The sequence below is a fragment of the Pangasianodon hypophthalmus genome, chromosome 5 (assembly GCF_027358585.1).
Source record: "Pangasianodon hypophthalmus isolate fPanHyp1 chromosome 5, fPanHyp1.pri, whole genome shotgun sequence".
Lineage (NCBI taxonomy): Eukaryota > Metazoa > Chordata > Actinopteri > Siluriformes > Pangasiidae > Pangasianodon > Pangasianodon hypophthalmus.
In genome coordinates, this window is record NC_069714.1 from 10,614,730 (window position 1) to 10,634,009 (window position 19,280).

The 19,280-nt window shown below is 39.5% G+C and overlaps 1 protein-coding gene across 2 annotated transcripts in view; it reads right to left on the bottom strand.

Annotated features, from left to right (window-relative positions):
* dachd (dachshund d) overlaps window positions 1-19,280 on the bottom strand; it is a 107,651-nt gene that overhangs the window by 28,701 nt on the left and 59,670 nt on the right. For both annotated transcript variants that reach the window (XM_026912437.3, XM_026912436.3), the window contains exons 3-6: window positions 16,553-16,714; window positions 3,639-3,811; window positions 3,158-3,293; window positions 1,901-2,035 (exon numbers count right to left, since the gene is read on the bottom strand). In XM_026912437.3, the coding sequence (XP_026768238.1) occupies window positions 1,901-2,035; window positions 3,158-3,293; window positions 3,639-3,811; window positions 16,553-16,714 (606 nt within the window). The remainder of the gene's footprint in view (window positions 1-1,900; window positions 2,036-3,157; window positions 3,294-3,638; window positions 3,812-16,552; window positions 16,715-19,280) is intronic.

The window sequence follows — 19,280 nt, forward strand, 5'->3', positions numbered from 1 at the left end:
ATTGCCATCTAAAAAGGTTGAGAGAATTGCTCTACCGGGGTGGGGGGTTGGGGTGGGGGGGGGATTGTGCAAAGCAGCACTGATGTGTCTCTGCTGGGGAATAATACAAGCAATGCATTCTGAGGAATGACAGGTACCATGATGATATTATCATATACAAGCGAGAACATCCGTCGAGTATCGCCAGACATACAGTGAGTGCTCTAAAACAGAAAAGAATTTAGGACCAAACACGTCCGTGCACACACACATTTCCCCACCCATCACACCTACATCCTGACCTGTAAATTCATATAATCATGCTAATTACTCTGCTTCACAAGCTTGCACTATCTATGGGCAGGTCCGGCACAGTCCCTCCTCGCTGGACTGATCCATCAGGGAACACGCATCCCAGTGATTTCCATAGTGGCTTTAATATCATTATCACCCCCAGCCAACAATTCCCCACCCTAGGCCTCTGCCATCAGAGAATACTCAAATCTATTATTCAAGTTGATTTGTATTTAATCCAAATGCCTGTATGTGCACACTTTTTTTCCTTTCCCCCCAAACCATCATACTTAACTGCCTAATAATACACGGAAAGCAAACAGTAATCTAAAAACAATACGATTACACAGATTGTCTTACTCCAAAATGGATGCTGATGATGATGGGTGATTGCAATTAACATAGAGTGGTCCAGGATTCACACTAACGAGCTGGTAAAGAAATATTTGCACAGCATTTCTCAATTAAGTTCTCTGGCACTAATTCAAAACAGGCTGAATTTATTTTTAATCAGTTTTGTGTTTAAAATCGGAAAGATTAAAAAAGGAGGCTTCTATTGTCATTACTACAATGTTAATAAGAACACAATAAAAATAAATGGTTTTATAAATGCTTAAAATCCCAGCTTTTAATTTGAAACATGTCTGCCATTTCACACATCCACATTATGGAGACTATCCTTTCTGTATAACACTGCTAATTCATAATTGTACTAGCATTAATCATTTGTGGCTTTGAGAAACCACAGAACTTATACCACAGTGCTGCTGAATGCTCGATTGATCAGAAAGTGTTGATTAATTTCCTTTAACAGTACAGCTTGGACAGTAGTTATATCAATGCACTCATTGTAATACATTATTGTTTCTATAGTAACATCCACCACAGGACTTTATGGAAGAGGCTCCACATAAAAGAATTAAAAAAACAAAAAAACAAACAAATGAAAAAAACTTGTGCAACTGTTGATACGGTGAATTTTTCTGGGAGGAGATATTTATTTAACATTTTTTGGAAGAAGTCTCCAGTGTCTCCAGTGTCAGGATGGATGGCATTGTTGCTTCTCTGGAACATGACAAGCCGCTTTTTTGCCTTATTAACATCAACAGAGTGAAAAAATGGAGGCTGCTGAAGGAATGACTGTTTATGGCAGCAGGAACTAACTTGTTTCACAAATGTTCCACAAGAGTAATTGTATAAACAGATGAAAAAATTATGAGGTGTCATTCTTTAATAACTTAAAATTGTAGTCATTGGCAAATTGCTGTGCTATAAAAGGAATTAACACACTTCTGAGGGACTGTTACTGAAAAAAAATCTGGGTAGTAATGGCCCATGTTCTTCACTTGTTGATTATTTTTGTTATATTATGTCCTGTTGTGTTTTATTCCATGCGTAGCAAAATATAAAAATAATATAACTACACTAAAATCACGACTTAGTTCCCTGTTGGCAAAGTAACTACTAATGCAATATACAGAAGAGTGACACAGCTTTCGAACTGGCTGACAGATTTGATCGTCATGTCATCTGACGTGTATTTCAATCAACAGAGTAATGTATATAATGTGACTCATAAGACTGATAACTAGGCGACATGATAGTTTTCATAAAGCAGAATGCTGACCTTTCTCAGAGTGCATTCTCTTGGCCTCGTGCCCAATGTCGTGAGTGGCCAGGTCACCCTCCTTGGGGCCGGGCAGGATGCTGGGAGAAAGGCCCAACAGAGCCTGGTTCATGGCAAGCCCATTCTGATGAATAGCTTCACAGAGAAACACAAAAATCAGCTTACAGTCATATTTTTCATAGTTTCTCAATCAATAAAAAAGACAATAAAGAATACATCTTATGAAGAAGAATGATTTGGACTTGTGATGCTTTATGCTGGAGGAGGTGAATATGTCCTTGGCTTTCATTTGTTTGATTTGAGGTAAACTTTGTCTCCAAATCAATGGGCCAGTCATTCAAACCCCTATTTGTCAATGCTCTGTCTAGCGTGTGGATCCGCCAACACTGTTTTTAAATGCAGTGGTGATTGGCTTCTGAATGTGTGAAAATGAGGTGCTTTTAAAAAAAAAGTAGAATGAATAATTTGGATTTGTGTTGTTGAAGGACAAGATGACACTCAACACCAAGATGGAGTGGGAGTTCTACTATAGATTAGGAGGGAGGAAAAAAAACAATAAACCTGATGCTTGTGTGACAGCACATGCAAATGACTTCTCAGCTTGATACATCTAAATAAAGATTATTTAAATATTGACAGTGTGTCCTAAAACTATCTTTAACTTAAATCTATACATCATGGATATGTGATATGGTACTATTGATATGGTATTCCAATTAGGATATACTGTAATATGTAGCTTCAGTGCATATATATATATATATATATATATATATATATATATAAAATGTGTGTTAGTGAGACTATAAGGAGAGGACAGGATTGTGTCAGGGCATTTAATTTTCAGAAAACATTTTTTCTGAAATGGATTATATGAGAAGTGAGAATTTCATAGTGGATGTATTTGCTAATACTGTTTTTGCTCCCACCATTTTATTAATGTGGTTCATTATTGACAATGAGTATAAACACATGGTTGAGCAGTACAGACGTACATATGCATCACAGGAGAACCAATAAAGTACAGCATTTCACAAGGAAGTATATGAGGACACAAGATGGAGGAAATATATAGGTCTCTCATTTGCAGAAAACTAGAGGAATGAGAAGAGGGACACACACATCTCTCATGACAATGGGCATTTTTAGCTCAAGTGCAGATTCTTAATATGCGGCTGTGTGTAGAGAAAAGAGTATAAGAGGACAGCAGAGGAGAAGTGGGAGGGAGGGAGAGAGTGAGAGACGGAGCAGACGTACGCATTCTGTCGGAGGAGCTCTCGGTGTGTGCGGGTGAGCTGGAGACGCTGCTGCTGCGCTGGGACGAGGGCCGGCTTCCCGGCCTCCTGCCATCTTCCAGAGAGGGAGCAGGGGAGGGACTGTCAGGCACCCGCTCCTGCCACACACACACACACACACACACACACGCACACACAAATACACACACATCCACAGCTATTACACTACAGCCAGCCGGCAGCCGACAGCTCTGAAAACAGCTTCTCGTGCCGACGCTTGCTGCTACAGCGACTGTCAAGGTGCTACTCTAACGGCACAGAGCACAGGCTTTTAATTCTGCGATCCTCCATTTTCCCTCTCCCCATCCCTCTGTCTGTCCCCTCCCTTCTCCTCTATCCGAGGCTATTATGGGATCATGCGATCATGCAGCGGAGCCCCATCCTCCCCTACAACTGATGAGAAAATGTGCGCAAGGCAAAGAGCCAGCGGCACCGTGTGTTACCTTAATCACTGATGTCACCATTCTGGAAGGGGCACTCTGTCCCTGTGCTGCGGCGGCCATATTGGCGATGGTGCTGAGGTGGTTCATCTGACTCATTGCCATGGTGACTGACGCAGGAGGCAGGCTGACAGGGATCAGGGGGTGGGGCATCATCATGAATGGCAGTTCCAAACCTGAGACAGGGCAGAGATGGGGCAATTAAACACGCATTTAAAGGACTCATTATTTTGGCATTAAAGCTGAGTAAATAGTGGTTAAATGAAGAGAGAATGAGCGCTCAGCATGGAACAGAGTTATCGTCTTATTTCCCATTCTGCCATGTGGATGATGCTGACAAACCAAATGTTCATTGGAATAATAACCACTTTGCAAAATTCAACACTCTAATCTTTCCCTGTAGTATGTTTTCAAACCCTTATCTTCATTAGCAATTGGCATAAATATTTTACAGTCCATGTTAATAAAACATATGGTTACATTGATTGTACTGCAATAATAGTGATGGTAATGATAATAGAGATGATGAAGTCTTCAATGTATCACAATTAAGGTCTGCATAGAAAGATGTGAAATTATGGAAATTAATGTTGCACTATTAATAGTAAATGCATTGAAAGTGCTGTGTCTCTGCAAAAGCAGACAGATCTGAAAGTCATTACTGAAATAACTAGCTAAAACAGTGCTAATTAAAAATATATAGGCATTAAGAAGCCGGAGACCACACATGCAGGCAGGCATTCACTCACACACACACACACACACACACACACTATTACTTGAAGCCTTATATTAACCAAATGCTAGACATTCCTTGATTTCCAGTAAAAAGACAGGATGACATTTTAAGTTGTGTTCAGTTCCATATAACTGGAAGCCGGTGTGCAAAATTCATGTATGGGATTAAATAGGTGGAAGCGAAACTGTCCCCCCTGTTTCAAAGGATGTGCACACAAATAAGGTCACAGCCTGGTGTGTGTCCCTGAACTGAGGACCTACTCACTGTCTCTCCTGTCTTTGAACTGGCAGATCAAAAGTAACGTGGAAATTTTTTGGTCTTCAGCATTCAAAGGCTCCACTCAAGTGCTTGAAAAGAAAACTTCATCGTCTCCTGTGGAATTGACTGTGCTCATCCGCTTGCTCGCTCTTTCTCTCTCTCTCTCTCTCTCTCTCTCTCACACACACACACACACACACACACACACCTCCCTCCGTTACTTGGCTCAAGGTAAAAGGGACAAAAATACAAGGGGACAATACACCAAACAAGTCTACTTTGCTTTTGTACAAAATATCAGTGTCCAAAGGGTGAGAGCGTGGATCTACATCAGGAAGCCTTCAGCTGGAGCGATTGAGAAGGAATAACAACAAAAAAAAAAACACTCCTCTTCTCTTCTGTGTCACTGCTTTCCTTGGAAAAGCACCATTGATTTCCATAAGAAAGCTGGCCAGTGGATTCACTAGCAAAACAAATTCCCTAACATTAGAAAGAAAAAGGGGATTAAAGACGGAGAAGCCAAGCAGGACCATGTAAAGGCGCCTCTCCTCAAGTGCTGAGTGTGAATCAATTACCATTCCCAAGACCGGACTCAATTAAAACACAGGGTAGTGAGATCGCAGGATACTTACGCTGCCACATCCAAACAAACCAAGCGAGCCGTTCATGCAAATCTCCACCTTTCAGAGCTCGTTGAGAGCCAGATGGAGCTGTGTGATTCTCAGAGGAAGATCTGGATTTCAGCAAATCAACATATATAAAATGTGTAACTATGCCTTTGTTATTTAAATGGCTCTTCATTCCCCTGCAATGAATAACGACCAAGTTACACTGAATGTAGTCTTTGAGAGACTGTAGCTTGGTCATACAGTAGCAGAGCGCTCTACAGCGCTTAATCTCTCTCCTTCTACCTCTTTTCATGTGCTTAAGTGATGTTTCATCCATTATGTCCTATTGGAAGCACAGGAAGGACTCCTAACAAACTAACAACAGGTTCATCACGGCCTGTAAGGCTGACAAGCAAGCAAACAAACACTGTTACTGAGCTTCCTGAAGTAGTTATGTACAATGTTGGATGTTAAATAATACTTTTGCCTCTTTAGATAGATGTGGATTGTTGTTTTTACACAGTCTGAGAAGAGCAATAATCATTTAACTTCCAGCTAATTAAAGCCTTTTTGTTAAAAATTAAACAAGCAGCATGAGTGAGTAAAGTGAGAAAAATACTGTAAACATTTCAGGCACCGTGGAAAGGCTTATAGTAATTCACAGAGCTGTTCGAATCAGATTTGGAAGAAATTTTTGTACATATATGCCATACATCATCATGGATACATTATAGAACATAACATCCTGACCTTAGGCATGAAGGAAGGTCGTGTAACTGTTCATAGTTAAATCTAAAACAGGTATAAGAGGAGGAAAGAGAAAAGGATGAAACAGCGAAAGCTGTAGACAAACAAGTTTTATTTATTCTCACATTAGCTTGTTTGTTTTTTATCTCCTTCATTTGACAACAGAGCATATGAATATACTCGCTCTGTGAACTATTCATTTAATGGTAGCTGGCAAGCTAAAAGACAGGATAGAGAACACAAATCAGTACATCGACTAATCTTAATACAAATACACACACTGAAAACCACCTGGTCTGTGTTTTTGTTTTCTTCTCCATTGTCTTCTAGCTAGCAAGCAAATATTATTATTATTATTATTATTATTATTATTTGTCACATCTCTGTCTGCTCCTCTTTCAAACTCCAATACCCAGAATCCTCAGCAAGCCCAGTCACAGCTAGCACAGCAGACAGTCATGAACTCCATATCCCAGAATTCTCTGTCAGCCCATACGCTACAAGCCGTGCCACCTGAACAATCACATGCCCCGTATCTCCACGCACACCTGATTACTAAACACACACACCTGTGTCTCATTCACAAACTCCCCTGAAATAACTCGGACTTTCACACACACTTAATGAATTCTCACTCCATCACCCTTCCAAGCTTTTTGAGTTTTTGAGTATTTCTTAGCCTAATTTAGTCTCTTTGAAGATCATCAGGACTTCTTATTTGCATCTATTTTGCTGCCTCATACTTGATGTTATTATTATTATTAGTAGTAGTAGTACTAGTATTGTTGTTGTTGTTGCGTAACATATAAAAAATAACCCAAAAATCTGACCAGATTAATTAATTAGTTAAACTAAACGACTCAGGATTTCTACACTAAAATGACAATAAATGATATTCTAAAGTTATCTGAAATTAAAGATTTTTCTCTGAGGTTACATAATTGCAAATATTTCTATTTGTGACTGAATAATCTGATAAGCCGTATGTATTCGGTAGTCAGGAATATTTGATAGAAGACATATTAAAACGTATCACATATTACTGCTGTGCTTCATTTTCAAAGTTACTTTGAACTAATCCTGAATATTGTCTCCTGAAACAGAAACAATAAAGAGAGTCATGAAAAATGCAGAGTTTATAGATCTTACAGATTCTTTCAACTAGCCCTGATGGCAGCTTTGAATACTATCACCATCATCTCAAGCCACTTTATATGAAAGGAGCCTCTCAAGAAGAACTTGGAAAAGTTCCAGGTACTTCATTTAGGACTGTACAAAAGCAAAGGCAGATTTTTTTTTATATTTTGTAAAGCAAAGATGCCTTCGAAAATAACAGTAAACAGTAAAACAATGAATTCAAAAAATAAATCAACTGATTAAATGCAAAGACTTTGCCTTTCCGTTTAAAATTGTACAAATGTGAGGCAGTTTTCTATGGAAATTGTTCCAGGCATTTTAGATCGCCTGCTACATTTCTTCTGACTCTGTAGGTAAAATCATAGCCACGATGATGTTTTTATCAGAAACATGGTCTAATACTTAATATGATCCATTATTTAATCAAATACAATATACTATATAATACTATATAATTATTAAAAATTAAAAATTAGTCTAAAAATGTATCTAAAAAAATTTTAGCTAAAACATAGCATGGCCAAGACTTCTGCACAATAACTACTATATACTGTTTATAACATATCCAGGTTATATCATTATAGCAGCCATCAAAGAGTACTACGTTTTAGCTCAATAGAAAGAGTGCAGTCCTGCTACCACTGTAGCCATGAGCTCTTTCTTCTGCATTATTCTGGTGAAGCTGGAAGATTTCCCTTGACAAAAATTAAACCAGTTCCTTCTTGGCACTTTATTATCTCTTCAACTGAGTGATTTATTGTTTGTGGAATGAAGGCAAAGAAGGGGGAAAATTACATTTTCGGCTGAGCTCGGGTCCACCCTGCTTCTCCTCCTCCGTCCTGAAAGAGCTCACAACAAACAATAATGTCAGCTGTAATTGATCCGAGGTCGCCAGTTAGCCCTGCAGTAAAAGCCCACTATTTAAGCGACAATCCTCCCCTGCCTGCTCCTCAGATGCTGTCTAATGAAGCTGTCTGTCTCTGCTATTTACCTTCGCTTAAATGGAAGGGGAAAGATGTACTGTATGAGCCGGGGCCAGAGAAGATTTGCTTTCCTTCCATGAAATAGGACCTGTGGATGCCTGTGGAATGTAAAATTATTTGCTGCAGTCAGGGATGGGCCTTCCAGCACTAATTAAATGACTTGTTTCCAGCCTATCTGTCTTTGTTTGTGAGCGCACTGTGATGGAACGATATGTCACACATGCCTGTGTATGAGCAAACACTTTCTGTAGATCTGAATGAACAAAATCTTCAGCCGTTTGAACTGACTTATTCAAATGCAATTTATTTTTTATTATCATTCTCACAAACTAATAGAACATTTTTTGGATGTTAGGCTGAATGTAGAGCTGATAATTCTACTGCCCATTAATGTAGATAAGGCTGAATTAATGATCTTCATATAAAATGCAACATCTTTATTAGCCATTTTTGGCTCCGTGCGGCTTAGTGCACATGGCTTAGTGCACACTTTTTGAGGATTTTTGGGCTAGGTGGAAATATAGATGTCTTTTATGGAAAGAAAACTCTTCTGTTCGTCGAACAGCCAAAATATAGTGTGTAATGTAAATAAATTCTTGCTGTGATCCTTTTTGGCTATTAAAACTAGCAGAACAAAGATGCACACAAGGTGCTATTGGAAATAAAAGCAGCGATCCCTTCAGAGACTGAGAGGAGCCTGGCATGTTGGCACAGCCATCGATTGTTTTCTTATTCACAGATGGCATAGCCAGACAAGGCTGCTAAACCTTGTAACTCATTAGGAGCTGCGGAGGAGAAGGTACTTCACTTTGATGTAGCCACCCACAGCCTCCCACTGTCAGCAAGAGACTCTTGAAAAAAAAAATGTCTAACAGAAAAAAAATACCTGTAAAATATCCTTGCAAACACATGTTGCAATTTACAACCACCAACAGATGATACATGATAGCCATATTTTTTAAAGCCAAGGGAAAATTTCAGATGTTGACAGAGATAGAGAAACTGCTTCACCATGCAAAATTTACTATTACTGATCTAACTTAAGGAGACTTAATAAGAAACAGAGGGTAATAGAAAGAAAACATCTATTACGCACTTGTGAGGATAGGGAGTGTAAAAAAATAATGGCAACAAAACATCTCTGGTTTGATGAGGTAGCATAATTACACCGCCACCCCCAAGAACATCAAAGTAAACATGTGGTAGGAATTACGGAGGAGACAGACAGCATTGTTGTGCGTTATTTTTTTTTTTTTTTCCTGCAGAAGGATAAAGACCCAGCAGCAGTCTTTGGCATATGGTAGAGTGTTTTTATTCCAGTAACACTACCTGTTACGCAGACTGGCCATTAATAGACAACATGATGCTAACCATACACACTCTGCAGCTTTTATACCAGTTATCTGTACTTAGCGCACTTATTGTTTTCTAGAAATTTCTGGTTCTGAACTAGTTATGTCTCAGGGCTACAGTGCTGGACAAGGCTGTAGAGCTGTAACATGATCTGCTTAACATAATTATCCACATCAAAGATATCCAGACACGAGCCTTCAGGATACATTAGTGCAAGCACACCCAATCTGGACTTGAATTGGTTTCAGTTTAAATTTGTCCCATATCATTCTCAATAAACCGCAGGCTGTGCGGCGGGGGGAGACATTACTAGCAGCTGTTTCCACTGAAAGCACAATATATTCAAGAACAATCAATAACCTCCCTCTCAAGGGACCGTGACACCCAAGCAGAGCGAAGAAGCCTCTCCATCTGATACTTAGCAAAGGATCCCTTTTAAAAAGATTGCTTTCAGTCAATGGCAGGCAGTTGTCATTTGACTCGGACTCTGAAATTAAATATACTGAACGGCGTTATCAATCACAAAGAGTTTGGATGTATGGGGGGGAGCGGGTTGGGGAGCAGCTTTTGAGGCGATGAGGCTGACCATTGCAGCATCTGTTTTAATTATAAAATTCGCATCCCTTCAATATGCCTTTGGGTCAGAGTGAAATTCTGACCCAAAGGTACACTGATGTGATGGGATGTGAAATTCCTCCTGATGGTATCTGATATATGTCATAGCTAAACAGCACTAATCTACGTCTTTTATTTAGACAGTTATTTGTATAGAAACAGCACGACTTAAAAGATTTTGCATAAAGTGCTAGACTATACATCGCATTGAATGATTGGTTTGAATTAATTTTACCCTATTGATTTTAATATTGCCTCTGGAAATTTTCTTTACAGAAAGTAATCCAACAAGAAAAGCAAAGCTGTGTCTATACTGAGCATCTCAACTATGATTAATGGAAATAACTACATCTAATGGCAGTAAGAAAGGGTGCATAATCTTGACTGAAGCACAAAAATAATGAAAACAATCAGATGCCAGAGTCTTTGGGTGTTTGGTTGTCTGCACAGTCAGTCAGGAACATGTCAATTCAATTAAAAATTATCTGTAAAGCACGTTTAACAATAGACATTGTCACAAAAGACGACAGGAGGAAAAAACTTTGAGAGGAACCATTCTCAAAAGCGAACCCGTCGTTTTCTGGGTGACAGTGGGATTATAAACCATTAGCGTATACAGATGTAGAAGAGTAGGACATGTGTGATGTGTTTTGCCATACGGAGAGATTCACTCGTCTAACTGGGGTTAATGGTGTTTCTATGCATGACAGATGAGTTCAATGAACATTCTCTGCATGTTCATTTCTCATGCCATAATTCCAGGAATGTTAAAATTGCAGTAATTTGTTCAATATTCACACTGCACTTTATCATACTGCATCTTTCCAATCATCACAATCATGGCGCAATGCTAATGTCGCTAATGCCCCAATGTGCTCATTCTGGGTTTGGCTTCTTAATTGAGTGTTGACCTATCGGAAGAATATTTTTAAGCAGCCAAAGCACATACATATTCCAAATTACAGACAGCAAAACCTTATCATCTGTGAAAGGTTGAATGTCATTTATTACATGTATCACATTTACACCAAGTGACATTGTCTTTTCAAATTGCACTGATCTCTTCACTCCAATCTTTACCTCCAAAGGTCACTCAATTCCACTTATAAATTCAACCTGACAGAGATTAGTAAAGAGGGACAGGCAAACACCGCTGAATCCAGCGGCTTGAAATTAATTCATCCAATTAATGAAGAATGAGCTCTAATGCTGATAAGGCTTGACAAGGAAACTGGTCACTTGTTTTTTTTAAGGCTTGCCTCTGCTGTTGTGAAGTAACCTGATGAGACAGCAATACAAATATTTGCATTATGGTGCTTTATGTACCATGCGCCCCTCGGCTACAGTACTAATAATAATGCAAGGGCCGTGACTTGTCTCAGAAATGACTGAGCTTGATATGGGTCATTAAAGAAAATAATGTTTAATCAGTTACTATTTTGTGATCTGTTTCTGTAGTAGACATCTGTGTTAAACTTTGCATGCCACACAAAAACTCTGCACAAACACTGGCAAATCATGCATGACTTTATTATATGTATATATATATATATATATATATATATATATATATATATATATATATATATAAAGTCAGGAATGATTTTGCCAGTATATACACATACATATATATATATATATATATATATATATATATATATATATATATATAAAACTCCATAATCATATATATATATATATATACATATATATATATATATGATTGTGGAGTTATCTTTTAAAATTCTATTAAAATGTCTGGCACTCTCCACTTATCTGTCACCTGCCTCCCAAGAGCACAACACACTAATAGAGGCAGAAGGAAGACGAATGCCCAGGAGAAGCCTCATCTCTCGCTGAACCCGGCCGTGTGTCTCTAAACCCAGATATGCGGCTCTTACTTATGCTTCCACCCAGACAAAACAAAGCTCAGGAATGTAAACACAGATAGGTAAAGAGGGTTATGTTTTGAAGAAAATCTCCTTTTCAAAGTCACTTAATGACTAGTGTAAAGTGGCCATGTGACGTAAAGACAGAATGAATCATTTCCTCGGTCCATGTTGATGTGGCTGAGAGGTGGCTGAGAAGCGGCAGACATGTTTTCACCCACTGGCTGCAGAGTGGACATTTTCTCAACAGCCCTTGTCAAAAGAGAGAGAGAGAGAGAGAGAGAGAGAGAGAGAGAGAAACTAAGAGAGTGTTTGCAATGTGATGTGCCACATTTAGCCATGCAAGGCCACCAGCTGAAAGAAAAAAAATTACAAAGAGAGATCCTGGTTGGATTTGTCCTTCCACAGTGTAGGATTTATTATTAGAAAGGACATAAACAGACTAATTAAATCACAGCAGTGGAGGCTGAGATGACAGCTGGTGCTGTGTGTGACCAAACAGATCCCTATCAAAGAGCAGGAGGCATGGCTCACTCAATCCAGCCTCTACGGGAAGCTATTTTAAGAGGCTCTCCATCGAACACACATGCTTTATATGCTAAATGAGGGCTGAATGTACAGACAGGCTTATTGGACAGGACCATGCTCCTCCGATCACTGACGGCTATAGGTGCATTATAGGGTTGAGGTGTGTGTTTTTTTTGGGTTTAACATGTGCCAAAAAAGATGTGAGAGTTCTCATACCTCGCTGGCATTCCCTTCCTTTACACGCCATCCCGGATAGTGAAGAAAGTGGTTGACATGGTGATGCATTGACAAGATGACAACACACATGGACCTTACCTGTTTTTAATCCGCATTTCTGTATTTCTGGTGCATAAAAACGCAATAGTTTCAGCATCCATTCCAATATCACTGCACATAAACTTTAATTGTGTACTTGGTTTTTGTTGTGCACGCAAACACACAAATTGTAAAATTTGGCTCTGTGGAGCAATACCTCAATTTGGCAGGAAGATGAATAATTAATGCAGGCTTTTAAGCACTGCTATTGGTGAGACCGCAAATCTGAAATCATTGACTGGAAAAAAAATATGGTTTTAACAATTCAATAATGGCAAGAGCAATGGGAACAACTTAATCCATGGTACTGCTACATTTGCAAACGAGAGCTTGAATGAAAACAGCAATAATTGCTTATTCTCCTCTCTGATTTTTTTCCTCACTCTCTCTCTTCCATGTGATGTCATTTTTTATTGATTCCTTTCAGGATGCCATAATGAGAAGTTTCCCTTAGTTTTATTTATTTTTTTTTTACTTTTTTTTTTTTTGCAGCGAATTCTTCACCCCCTCTACTAGCGGAAATTTGCAAGACGCACTCGCAGCTAAACCAAAAAGGATTAACTCCCATATCCAACTGAGAACACAGATAATGCTGGGTAATTGGTAAAAAATGAAGATGAATGGGACAGCAAGATAAGGACCAATTAGCTCCTCCATGCTTACAGCTGCGGTCCCGCTACAGATCCATCTTTGGAGTCATGGCCTCCTCTGCCAGGAGGAGCGAGGCGGAATTAGCGCTCCTGACCCGGCTGGTGGTGGTGGGAGGCCCACCCATCATCTACCCTTCACTTCTTCTTTAATTCTGTCTCTGTCACACACACCTGTCACCAGTCCCATCGCGCCCCCTGACAGCTTAGCGCCAGGGCTGGGCCAGGTCTGAACACGTTAACTCGCTAAACTCGCTAAACTAAAGAAACACACAAGCACACAAACACACATACACACACAAGCCTTTAAGTTTGCACTGCTTATTTCATTATGGCAGCATCATCTGGTTGGTGATACACACAATTCCCCCATCTAATTATGGGGAGGATTTAAGGTCCATTAACGTTGCCGTGGCGAGGAATCAGATGCAAAATGGCACCCAGTGGCCACAGGAGCAGCTTTCTTCTCACCTCCTTTTTTCTTTCCTTAGCCCACAGCCTCTAAATACTCAGGCTATGATTTTATTTTCTATTTTTTGGACTTAAAGAGAAGCATTTCACATGCTGGAAGCAGCCAGGTGTTAGTTAGGAGGCAGCTGACAGCATTTCTCCAGTGGATGAAGGTTCTGGTTCAGGTCAGTTTAACCAACAGGAATGGATCACTGTTTATTTGTCTCCCGGGCAGCATGTCGCACATGTTTTGCTTGGTTTGTGATCCATAATTGTGGCATTTCCTGTGAGCCTATGGAGCAATCTGTATTGTGCAGGGGAGGAACCCCAACCCCCAATCCACCGCCGCCCTCATCATCACCACCAGCACCACCACCTCTGTGTAAAGAACCCGGGAAGTAATCAAAGGGGGCCAAGCATTCCGTCTGATCACTCAGGATGTTTGTCTGTTTGGCTCTAACTCAGAAGGGCTGTCTCTCTTTTTTGTTACAATTAGTAAAACCGATGCAAAGAAGAGGGCAACCGTGCTGAATATTTAATGCAGGGGGTGGCATTAGCCTGTTCAATTTACATCGACACAAAGACAACACAAGCAATGCAAGTCCAGAGGAGAACAGAACGTCCTTCACACTCTGCCTCGGCCTGTCTGTGTCTCAGACAAGATGCAGACAATGCAAGAAATCTGCATCTGAAAGGAACCTTTTTAAGTGGAGGGCAATAGGATAGGAGGAGGATACACTACCAGTATGTGCTCGGTAATTAAATATTACAATGCTGCTAATGTTACTGTTATTATCATTATTCCTGTAGATGTATCACATTGCACTGCTTTTAGGATCTGAAAAATAATTAGAGCTTCAGGTTAGTTGGTATGGCTAAGTAAAAAAAAGCTTCACTGAAAAGGTTATGTGAGCAGCTGCTCTAATGCAGAATGAAATCATGTCCTGCTCATGACTGTTCACAACATAGCAAAGTTCCCCACTACTGTAGTCATCGCTATATCTGTCGAATGATTTAGAGCCCTACATTCCAGATGCGTAATATGCTCGAAAATAGTACATATTAGGTATTCAGGGTCTTAAAAAAAATAAAAAAGCAAAGCATCGCTCTGCTTAAACCAGATAGCAGCACAGTATGTATTTTTACAGTTCTGTTTTTCTTTTTCCTTTTTTCCTACCTCTAGTGAAATGACCTCTCTGGTTTATTGCAGTAATGATCGTGTAGGGTGAGAAAATGCACTTGGAGACAAGAATGAAAAACACTGTCTATTTCACTTAAAAACCTAATTTATGTGGCAATTAATGGCTGAAAAAAGCCGCAACTCCTCCCTGGTAGGCTGAATAAAACCAGCCATATTTTCCCCTCTTATCATGTGGGTGACTCCTATTGGCCACCCTGTCACAGCAGAGTGCTTGATATAAACAAGAGATTGCACAGACATCCAGGAATCAATATTAGGATGGCTTCAGTACCAAACATCATTTGTCTCGGCCCCCGTTTCTTTGACCAAACGAAGTATTAATTCAAATCATAAATCTGAGGGTGATTTAAATCCCGGAATGAGAGGCCTGCCTGCCTTTAATGATTTATTTTCTACATTTCTGCGAGCGAGAGATTTGTCCATACGTGGTGACAGGTCACCTTCAAACGCCAGAGGCAGACTGTTCATCACCATGCAGACTAGCATCTCATCGCTGCGAGTAAATATTAAAGTAAAAGAATCCAATTGATTGTGGATGGGCTGGAGAGGCGTCGCTGCCATATATTTTACTCACAGTCACTAATGCCTCTCTCCTCCTACTACTCCCCCCACCCACCCCCTGCCAATGCTGGGCCCCGAATTATTATTCTTCTGGGAGCAGGCATGCTCAAGGTTACAATTTAAATTGTAAAAAGATAAAAACAGTTTCTTATTAGCTTCATTGCCACAGCCTTGCCTATTCCGATTCGCATTTATCTCTATTTCAGTGACCTCGAAGCCCCAGCATTGTTGGCTGTGGACTGATGACCTCAACGCCAACGCATTCTCTTTTGTTAAATCTGCTTAGGACGCTTCCTGTTTGGGCCAAATACATGGTGTCAAATGCAGCTGGGAAATCCTAAACACATGGCGGATATATTCAGGGTGGAAATCACACGGGTAATTCAGCTCAGGGATTAAGGGTATCATATGTAATGGATTTGTGGTTTTTACACTGCATTGTGATTTCCACAAAGAAATGGCTTTAAGTAATGTTGCATAAAAAAACAGGGATCTAAATGTATCTAAAAAAAATTATTAATTGAAACGGGACATTCAAAGGCAATTTTCTCCATCAAATTGAATTAGTGACTTACTTAATAGCTATTAGCTGAGTGCTCATGAGTGCTTTTAATTTGTTGCTTTTTTTAAAAGAGCTCTACCTGGTAATTACAGGTTTGAAAACAAATAATGTTTGTTCAAAGGGCCACTGCATTTTGTTGTAAGGAAATATAGCATTAGTTTAGAGATTTCACATGACACAAGACCATTAATAGTCAGCCGATTACATGTCAGTCTTCCAATTTCAGAGCAGTGGCCCAGTCTTTCAGTTTAATCTAAAAATAGACTGAGCTTTGGGACAACAACTCTCTGAACTTTAGGAGATGACTGATAGTGTGTGACTTACCCACGCTGGAGCTGAGGTCTCCGTTCTCAGAGTCGGCGCCATGCTGTGTGCTATTGGCGTGGTAACTGCTCATCACCTCCAGCTTGATCTTCTTCACTTTCATGGCCTCGGCGATGGCAGCATTGGTTGCGGCGGCTGCAGCAGCAGCTGCGGCTGTAAGACCTGCAAAAGAAGACAAGAAGCTAACCAATGCTGATGAAATTCAAAAAAGGAACCAAGCTGATTATCAGATATTTGCATGTGGATGTTAGAGAGAGTGAAGAGAAATTATGCTTGTCATCATAGCCTCTGAGTAAGTGAGTAGTTAATATTTAAACAGAGTGGAATATCTGAATATGCCACGCATAGTCTTCAGATAGAATATTTGACAAACTGCATGGCGCAAATACTTTCCAGTGACGATAAAGACAGATGATCTTTCAGGTAAAAGTAGAGACAATGACACACATCACTTTGTAGCTCCTTGACACCGTGTATGCTCAAACTACCAATATGTCAGTTGATCATCTGGATGTGCCATAAGTAGAGCATAACATTAGCTTCCTCATCAGCACGGTTAGTTTTCTCTTATACAACCGATCATCAAAATGACAGGATGTTTTCAGTCAGAAGTCTGACTGTCGTCTACGTCGTCTCTTATTTCTCTCGTGCGCGCTCTCGCTGTCTCCCCAAATACAGCGCAGACGCCGCAGCGCTTTGATGGTGACAGATGGAGTCAGGATAACATTTCAGAAGTGACATGTTGCCATGGTTTCTGTTTGTAAATAAACGGGTTGGGGATGTATGACAAAGTGGAAACAACAAATCAGCATCAGGGAGAAGCTTCCAATGCAAAACAAATACACACACACATATACATACACACAAACTGATTCGTAATGTTGTTTTGCATTTTAAATGCAGAGTTCAATTAAGAGTTTGTAAATCATTAAAAGCTGAGCAGTGTGAAATATTGTAATCCACAAGCCCTGCCAAAGCTTTTTGCATTTCCATATATTCTAAGAGCACATCACTGCAAACCAATGGAGCATTTAAAACAAACATCCTAGGTTAAAGTTTACTGGATTTTGACAAGAAAATATTTCAAGAAACGTCAAAAATCACTATATTTCTTGACTTATAGTGTATTTCGATTGATTACATCTGACTCTATTGTCAGTCGAACAGCACCTGAATGAGAAAGTGGACATTGAGATTCTAATTTTTCGGCTCCACCTCTAATAATAAGTGAGCTCCATTGTGTTTAATGTAGTTAAAAGAGACACCACGGCACAGGAGAAGAGGAAATAAAAGAGCAAATTGGCTCGCTGTCTTTTTGTCATTTGCGATACACCTGAGCGACTTCCAGAGGCTGAAAGAGAGCGCTGTGAAAGAAGCCTTGAATTCATAAATTGAGATTAATGAAATGATGTGAATGGATGAATCAAAGCAGAGGTTCCAGCTGCAGTGCTTGCTGAACACTGTCATCGCTGTCTCATTTCATGCATACGGTAAATACACTGCTGAGTGTGTGTACAGTACAACACCACTACAATATTGAGCAACAATAGAGGAACAAATCTGGTGTAATACTTTAACAACACCATGTAACATCCTGTGTAATGAGTCTGATGAGTACACAATGAGGTTGCCAGTGTTTAAAAGATTTCTTACGGTTTTAATTGGAAGTCTTTAAACAAGTCTTTTGTTTCAACGCAACAAGAGTTGAGTTAAGCGCACACAGTGAGGATGTAATACTGAAATAGTGCATATCAGTATTCAGACATCAGACATAACTACAGACTTAATTGCTATTCAGACGTTAAGAGAGAGTTAAGCATGATTCTAGAAAATATGCACATTTCTCTTGCATGATATATCAGCTTAAGCATGGATTAGAATTCATTTCAGAGCCACTGTCTGACAGTTTGATGTAACCACAATACGTCACACTAAAATTGATGTTTTGTGCTGTGAATACACTCCAAAAAACAGTGGAAGGAGCCCAAAATTGTATGCATAAAATATGACATAAATTGTATTGTCCTTTTAAAGTGCACAAAAAGTTTTTTTTTCTTTCCCACATGGAGGACATCGGAGAAGACGCACCTTAATCAAAGACATTGCTTATCCCTAGGGCCAAATTCTTATGGATAAAATTCTGAATTAAATGAAAGTGAGCTGTAAGTGTATCAGATGAGTGCTCGGACAGATTAGATTATCCTTCAACATAATGTCATACTGTCTGTATGGTTTTTTACAGGATAGCACGCTGAATTAACCAAAACAAAAAATAAAAATCCCCAAAAACACGATACAGTGGCTGAGAAAATGCGTAAAGCGTAAGTGTGACCATGTGTTGTCAATGATAAATGCAAAAATGAAGTACATGTAGTTTTACTCTCATTGGTTCCTGACTTTTCGGACACCCTGTAGACTGCGATTAGATACTTATTTCAATGCTCGCCATCTTCTCAATATATATCATTGTATGAGTTTTTTCATTTATAAATTGTCTACTGCTTTTATGTTACATAGCGTAACACCTGACAGCTAATTCCGTCTTCAGTCCTGATTTTTTCCAGTTTAAAGATAAGTGTTTGTGCTTAAAGGTGATGGTCATGACGCTATTGATAAACCCAGTGTTCCACGCAAGAAAAATTTAACAACCTCCATAAATCACCGACTTATAGTTTGCTTTACTTAAAAAATGTTCAAATTTGAGAGTTTCCTCTCACATGCATTTAAA